Source organism: Choristoneura fumiferana, chromosome 4 (genome assembly GCF_025370935.1).
Source record: "Choristoneura fumiferana chromosome 4, NRCan_CFum_1, whole genome shotgun sequence".
Taxonomy (NCBI): Eukaryota; Metazoa; Arthropoda; class Insecta; order Lepidoptera; family Tortricidae; genus Choristoneura; species Choristoneura fumiferana.
This window is the reverse complement of record NC_133475.1, coordinates 8,240,743-8,249,630: the sequence shown is the minus strand read 5'-3', so window position 1 is coordinate 8,249,630 and position 8,888 is coordinate 8,240,743. Positions and strand designations below refer to the sequence as shown.

At 34.9% G+C, this 8,888-nt stretch overlaps 1 protein-coding gene across 1 annotated transcript; it reads left to right on the top strand.

The window, feature by feature from the left end:
- The first annotated feature begins 208 nt into the window (after positions 1-208).
- Positions 209-7,601, top strand: LOC141427405 (cytochrome b5-related protein-like). The gene is made up of 5 exons (XM_074086784.1): positions 209-527; positions 3,762-4,165; positions 4,553-4,744; positions 5,030-5,260; positions 6,635-7,601. The coding sequence occupies exons 1-5, from the start codon at positions 273-275 to the stop codon at positions 6,918-6,920; spliced, it is 1,368 nt and encodes a 455-aa protein (XP_073942885.1). The 5' UTR covers positions 209-272; the 3' UTR covers positions 6,921-7,601.
- Positions 7,602-8,888: the final 1,287 nt, after the last annotated feature.

The following is an 8,888-nucleotide window of genomic DNA, read 5'->3' as shown; positions in this document are numbered from 1 at the left end:
ATAATTTGACAGTTTGTTTTTATTTACAAGATTGAGAGTTACATAAAAACTAAATTAACTCTCACAATACATTTGATAAAGTTTGTAAACAAATACATAACTAATCACCATGGTTTATTTTGCTGTACTATTGGGAGATAATGAAAGGTGAAGGTTAAAATGATAGGGAGCATCGTAATTAAGCATACATAACTTACATAAGTAATAAATATTGGGTTAGCACTAGCAGTCGCTGAGTCGAGAGCCGGAATAGTTCTTGTAAAGACGTAAAGATGGCACCTAAAGGGGCTGAATATCAAGAGATAGCCCATCAGCGAGCAATAGAGAAGAAGACACATGTTACTTTTCCTCAACTAAAATATCCTTCGTTAAGAGATAGCGCTTTGAAGGATCCGGTACAATGGTTGACTGGAAAGGCCATGGACGATGGAGCGGAGGGCTTGTGGCGGGTCCATAACGGACTTTACGATTTGACTGAATTCCTTCACAAGCATCCTGGCGGATCTGAGTGGTTGGATCTTACTAAGGTAAGCTTCATAACATCAGTTTTTGTAATGAATAATAATGGTTCTCTAGTGTAGGTATGTATGTAAACTCTTTATTTTACAAAATAAGCAAACAACCACAATTGACAAACATTGAGATATATATATTATGTAAAAAGACGAACTTCTACCTTTAAGGGATCACAGAGGGAGGGAGGGATGTTTCACATAGACGAATATTTTTCTTGAAACAAGTAGGGGAGAGGGGGGCAGTTCAGAACAGAGGCAGTTTTGAATTATTTGATTTATGACCGCGTCATTTGTTTTTAATAACCTCCAAAACCTTTTAAATACTGGTAACACCGAACTACACGTCTGTCAGTTCCCAATTTACATCAATGTCAGTGACAATTAGAATAAATTTTGTCGGATTTACAAAGACGAAAATAAACATTTATTTTTTTGATTGTAAGCGTATTACTGAAAACGTAAGTATTATTTTCGAGTTTTGATTATTCATAGTGTTGTGTATATTATAGCCAGTGTATTACCAATATAAGTTCATTGAATACAAGTTTCTTGGTCGTCTAGTAGCTTTTGTTTCTGAAGGATGGTATTGGGGCAGATTTGAAAAAAAATCTATGGGGCACTTATGAATAAAATGTTCAAAAGTGCCCCCAGATACTTAAACTGAGACTATTTTAAATGGTATATTTTTAGATAATATAAAGATTTTAATTGCTATATTTAACTAGATTTCAGTTATAATAATAAGTTAGTTACGCTTGTTCAAGGCTGCCCCAGGCTGTTTACAGTTTTATAATATAAGATCTATATGTCTTAAATACAGTGTTGATTATATTCTAAGCTACATTGTTTTCTTGTTGTCATGGTATTTCAAAACTGCCCCTAAGGTTATCAAATGTGCCCCCTGCAGGTGGCACATATGAACAAAAATGGGTTTAAAAAAACATATTGTTACTTTTATTAAAGTAATAACAAGTAAATATTATTTTTATTATGTAGCACAAACAGCATATCAATTCATAAAAATAATATATATCTTGATATGTAGCACCATACGACAAATATAATATTATATGTTATTAGCAGTGGGACGTGTATAGGCTGGGATGATGATGATGATGATGTTACTTAAGAAGTGTTCAAAGGTGCCGCCCTCTACTTTCCTTACTTCAGAATTGTTATTAAAGTAACCTAAACTAACTTATAGTTTTACAGGATAGTCCCGAAATATATCCTGTATAGTTTAAACTGTCGAAAAAAATATTTCGTCCGTTATGATTATTATGAACCAGTTGGGAAATGAATCTTTTGGAAAAAAAATCGGCAAAAAAACCAGGATCCCGATAATAATTTGGTTGGCTGGAAGAGATCCTTTTTAGGCATAAGCTCGCCTTTGTTCTCCTCTCTGTGTATTTGTGTTATTATTTTTATGTGCTATGAAGAGTTTACATACATACATAATTATGCGTATTGAACTTTGGCTGTCTATTTGATGTTTCATAGATTATGATTGTTCTGTCACAAACACAGTATCCACGGTCACAAATACGGTACCGATTTTTAAAATCATGTAACTTGAAAATATTATTCAAAAGTGGTAGAAATAGAGAAATACAGATCAAATTAATGTTTCGACTGGTACGCTGGTGGACAATATCGATTATTTCACTAATATTTCGAATGCAACACGGTTTTTCACTGTACTTGAATGGTAGGCATATTAGAATAAGCGCTAATAATTGCTTATGGAAATGATTTTATACCACTCTTAATTAATAATTTGTTGTCATATATGTACGTGAAATAATAGTACAAGTAAAATATGAAAATGTTATTTTATTAAAATTGCTCTCAAAATATCAGAAAACAATAATAATATATCATAATATGCGTATTTTTTATCCACTTGTTTATACTATGGCAATAAACAGTTTATTATTATTATTATTATTAAAAATACCTCTGCAAGCTGGCGCTTGTAACAAGGCTGACCAAGCCTTGTCGATTGTTAACCTCTTCGTCATTTCATGTTTTGGTTCGTTTTAAAAATTCAATTCTAATTTCAATTTTCGAATATCCACTGTACTTTCAAATTCAGCACTTTGTTTTTATGTCAAAATTCATTCTGCGATCATCAGCCGTACTGTAAGGACGTGCTAAATATTTTTATTATTTTGACATCAATATCTTTTCGATCATAATATCATAACAGTTTCACAGTGCAGTTTTAACTACACGGTGTTTTATAACCAGTTTCATCACACATTCGTATCCTGTTTTACTTAACCCTCTAAGGGATCTTGAAGACACAATTGTGCCTTCTATCTTACTTAATAAACCTCTTGAACATCTCCTTTCCTTACCTCTTCATCATCATCTGTCGCTCACATCGTGACACGCTTAACCGTTTGTTGCAATTGATACACAGGACTGACGATTGACTCCTAAGCGGTGAACAAAAATTGTAGTTTATATCGCAGCATCTCAAGGCAATTTCAGTGCATACCTCTTATATTTTTATTTTTTTTATTCGACTGGATGGCAAACGAGCAAGTGGGTCTCCTGATAGTAAGAGATCACCACCGCCCATAAACATCTGCAACACCAGGGATATTGCAGATGCGTTGCCAACCTAGAGGCCTAAGATGGGATACCTCAAGTGCCAGTAATTTCACCGGCTGTCTTACTCTCCACGCCGAAACACAACAGTGCAAGCACTGCTGCGTCACGGCAGGATTAGCGAGCAAGATGGTGGTAGCAATTTGGACGGACCTTCCAGCTGCAAAACCTCTTATAGCAATCAATTAAACTTCAATTGATTTCTCAATTACATACAGCAAAATAAATACCAAAAGGTCTATTAAAAACATGCTGTGTCTATGTTCGTTCAACGTAAGAAACAGGGTAACCACGAGATCAGGTTCGTGAATGTGAAATTAATGAAAACATGTACTGAGTTTTGCATATTTTGACGTAGAAGTGTTTAATCCAGAGGGACAGAGTAAGAAAAAACTATTACTGTGCGCCACTTAAGACCCTGTAGTATGCAACATTACTGTTAACCCCTGGCATGGTTAAGACGCGGATCCGTTTCAAATTTAAAACTACATATCTTCTCGTGTTATTTTTATTTAAATCAGCAGAATTTGTGCTTATTAAAACAGATGAGACTAGAATGCAGTACTTTTTTTTAGTTCCCGCGTACGAGGAGTAAATGACATTGTAGTAATTTTACTTATACATTTTCAGGGAACTGACATAACAGAAGCGTTTGAATCTCATCATCTAAATTCGTCCGTTAACAAAACTCTTGAAAAATTCTACGTAAGAGATGCTAAGACACCACGAAACTCGCCTTTTGTTTTTGAAGACGACGGATTTTACCGAACACTGAGAAGGGCAATCTTTGAAGAGTTAAAAAAGGTTCCTAAGGACACTCATAAGAAATCTGACAGGATAATTGACGGGTTATTTGCTACATACTTACTCTCAACAGCATTTTCCTGTTATACAAAAAATCCTGTGCTCGTCAATTTGTCATACTTCATTGCATCTCTTACGTTAGCTTGGACGATTATTGCGGCTCACAATTATATCCACAGAAAATCGAATTGGAGGATGCACCTTTTCAGTTTGGGGATGTGGTCATACAGGTTAGTGAAATTAATTGATAACATGCAAACTTACAAACAATGTTGACTCTTACATCAGTAGTAGTTATGATTAGCGTTGAAAGAGAAACTCCTTCAAGAGATTGCTCTTTTGAAAGACTGGTTAAGCGCTTAAAGATCCAAACGAACGGGTTTTGATAAGCGACGGCTTTGGGAAGCAGACCCTTACGAATCACCCCTTCAGAAACCTTCGAAGCCGGGCAAAATAATAATGGTATTTACAAGTGTAGGTTAGGGTAGGCGCAGTCCACAAATTATTGATTATTCACAATTACTTTCATTTGATTTGAACATCTATGCTTGCTTATAATCGGTATTTTTTAGTACCTATTGTTTTCTTTATCTCAAGTTAAATTTTTCAATTTACAGGGATTTCAGAGTCTCACACGCACTTTCTCATCATCTCTATCCCAATACCCTAATGGATTTGGAGATCAGTGCCTTCGAACCTCTAGTCTATTGGAACCCTAGAAAAGACAAGCCATTCTATTCTAAGCACTTTGCTTTACTAATTGAATGTCTTTACTTCCCATTTACGTTTCTCGTCTTGTTTTTCACTAGGTGAGTATAATATTTATATGTACATAATAAATCTTTTGTTACACCCTCATCATTGTTCACATTGTCGTATACTATGTTGATGGATAGTGGACAACATGAAACTTTAGGTACTGTTAGATCGAAACATTATTATTTTTAATATACATGGAAAAGAAATATCGTATTATACTTTGGCCCCCAACGTTGCATGAAAAGTATTAAAAACCGTTTATTTTTGTTTCTTTTAGACATCTATGCTCTTCGTTATGTGTATACACCTAACATTTTCAATTAATAATTTTTCAGATTCATCTCTGCCTTGGTTCGTAAAGGATACTATACTAATCACTTCCATTTCACGGACTTGGTCGGAGCTTTGGTTCCGGTTTGGATGTGGTTGGCAAGCGGGTGCACTTTCTACGAAGCATTTACCATGTGGTTGTGGATTATCTGCACAGGAAGCCTGATTTTCTATACGACTGGCTCTAATGCTGCTCATCACCACCCGGATATATGGAAAGACGGCGATCAGCCGAGGTAAAATATTTTTTTCAGCCCGTAAGGTTCTAGATAGTGCCCGTGTCATCATCATGTTCTTCGTATCCGCCGTAGTACATGTACTGTTGGATATAGACCTACCTTTTAGATCTCTAGTTGTTTTGGTTGGAAGCGACCAGCATCAACCGTAAACCCGCAGCTTTAACGGAGTTTTCATCCATCTCGTTGGTGGACGTCCTACGCTGCGTTTGCCGATTCACGGTCTACATTCAAGAACGTTTTAACCCTAGCGGCCATCTGTTTCCCATGCTACCCAGGCGGTCCTCGTGTACCGAAAGGTAAAATGTTGATAGACCTCCTGCAATGTAAATGTAGATAGTAAAGGTAGATAGCCGGGTGGAAAATTGCGTTTTCATCTCTAGGGTGGAAATTATTTTTTTATTTATTTTTCTATTAGCCACGGAGTCGAAGATAATTGAGTTACGTCAATGACACTTGTTTTTCACGTTTCGGCATGGCCATCTAGATGCACGTCGTGGCCAAGAAGCTTATATACAACACTGGAGATTGAACGCCGAACATCCGTTTGAAACAAGAAATTTGATCTTTATTACGTCACGAACATATTCCATCTCTTTCTTTAGTTAGGTTTAGATAGAGATGGAAGTCATTCGTGAAATGTGAAAAAAAGATATGGAATATATAAATAAGTAATAAAGGTCAAACTTCTTCGTTCGGTGTTCAACCTCCAGTTTTGTATATAAGCTCCTTGGTCGTGACCAACTCGATTTTTTTTATAGTTGGCCGTGGCAAGTAGCCTGTCGAAAAGGTACCGTTAGAGGTTGGATGCTTATGTAAATTCAATTTTTTATTATTTTAATTTTTTGTGGTATTTCACTTTCCTCACAGTCGAAATTAAAAGTAGAGTGTCTAAATCGGGTGAAATTATCCATTTCCCCTCGAACTATTGGCGCTCGAACGAAGTGAGAAATATCATATCGTTGTTGTGTTGTTGCTAGATTTCAGCACATTTATTTGACCTCATGGAAGAGCTCCGACTGCTGAAATACAGGTTCACACCTAGTTTGGCAGCTGTGGCCCACTTTATTTACGATTTTGTCTAGTTACTACATATATTAGTCTAAGATACTTGTGCCTTTTTATGGAAATAAAGAATTATTATCATTATTATTATTATTATCTCAGGTGAAATGGGTCACTTTCCACCCCTGGTTATGAATCTACTATTTCATGTGTCCCTGCACGAAACTATTACACTAAACTTATATTTATATACTACTGATTTTGCAACTATACCTAGTACAAAAAATACGTATACATGTACGAGTACGCGAACGTAAAAGGTGATCGTCTCTTACTTACTTACTTCTCCTCTTTTACTTTTACTTTCAGTTACAAAACGGAAACTCCTGATTGGGGTATGCATGAGCTCGAAGCGGTTATGGACCGCAAAGACATCAATGGAAGCCACTTCAGAATATTGACGTTTTTCGGTAACCACGCTCTTCATCATCTCTTCCCCACTCTGGACCACGCAGTTCTGACTTATCTGTATCCAGTGTTCCTTGAGCATGTCAAGAAGTACAGAGCTAACTTCAGGTTGACTAGTCAATTTGATCTTTTCATAGGCCAGTATAAGAGCGCACTTAAAACTGATTTTAAAGTTTATGATGATTAGAACTTTGAAGTTTACGGATAAGAAGTATTTACTTTCTAAGTAAACGAGTGATTGCTATCTTTTTTGCTCTGATTTGATACCCTTTAGGCATACATAATACATATTACGTGTATGTATACGTATATTTATTACCAAATAGATCCGAAGTAAAAACAAACGTGCTATTATTGTGACTATGCGGCACTGACTTAGTAGTGTGTTTATCGTAACTACTTCGATAAAACCTTGTGCCTCTAAATCACAACATTTGCCGTACTTGTTGCTATTTGTGAATAAATAAATGATAGTTGGGACAAATAACTTCAATAAAACATCATAATCATCGTAATCTCATTAAAAAAACTAGTTTTATTTTATTGTTTCATTGACTGGTAAAATATTAAAATTTCGATTAAAACGTACTTAAGCATCAAACTATTGTTATTGTACTGCTGGAGAGATAAGAAGATAGTTGGTGTGGAATTATTGACATTGTTATGTAACAAATCAAGAGATAAATTGTAAACTTGCAGTGTGCTTATGAAGAACATTTAAGTCCCGTGGACCCAACAAGTGAACATGTGTACAATTTCAACATTTTATGCATATTGATGATCTATATTAACAGCTATAAAATTATAATTAAGAATGAATCGTTTGTCATAATTTTCATTTGTAATAAAGTTATTTTTCTGAAACTCCTGACAGTTTTTTTGTCGAAGTTGTTTTTGGAGTAACCTAATTTACTGCATTTATAACATGACATATTAAAAAGTCTTACTTTTTTTTTAGGACTCGTGATAACAATAAGTTTATGGATAAGAAATAGATCCGCCTATAGATATATTCATATTATTTAATTTTATTTTCATTATCATTCTTTTTTTTTTACTCCACCTAAAGCTCTAGTTAATCCCTTGTCACTAACCAAGGCGACTCCAATGCGTTGTTGGTATGGCCAAAAGCGTAATTTTTTCCTCTTATTATAAATACACAGTTTTTTTAAATACGTAATTAGTTACGTGTAGCTTACCTACATTTACACCTAGGTACAGTCAAGTGTAAAAATATGAACTTATTCAACGTTTCAAAAATATGTACCTTCGACTCTTATTCCGCTTCTTATCTTATTTTTGAGTGATTCGAATAGATATTTTTGCACTTAACTGTACCTACCTTCCTATTATGTTGAGCAAAACCTTAATAAACGAGGGTAAATCGTCAATATTGGCCAAAGTTCAACAACTGGCCACATTACACTAAAAATATAGCACACGCAGTTTTTAGGGTTCCGTAGTCGAAACGATAATACGGAATCCTTATTTCGTTTCGTCCGCCTGTCCGTGTGTCACAGGCATTTTACTTAAAAACTAGAACACGTTCACTAATCACAATTGGAATATAGTGTCTTATAATAGCTTACCTACCTACTTTGGGTGTAAAATAATAAAAATAAATATTTTTAAAGGGAGCACTCCATAAATGGAACAGAAACTAAAAAAAAAAGAAAAATCAACGTGTCATGGCACATATTTACACAGCAATTTTAAAAATATTTAAAAGTTTCACAATTTTTTAGATTCGGCGAATATTTTAGGAAGTAATAATTGCTCCGAAAATTGCAAAAATTGTGCTGCCCCCTTTTATCTTCCAAATCATTATGTTCAAAAAATATAAAAAAATCACAAAGGTAAAACTTAATATAACTTTAAACTAAAACAGATTTCGACATGATCAGATTTACCTACTGTTTTTGAGTTATTGGCATAAAACTGTGCTTCTCATCAAAAGGACGTAAGTGCTATGGAGATACGTTCTTTTGTAAGTGAACTTTTTCACGTGACCGATTTCATTTTTGTAAGAGGTGAGTGTTCCGTCTTTCTTGGTTTTCTTTTCTTTGTAATGGCTACGGAACCCTACACTGAGCATGGTCCGACATGCTCTTGGCCGATTTTTTAAGTGCACTGAGACTAAGATAACGTCTAAGTA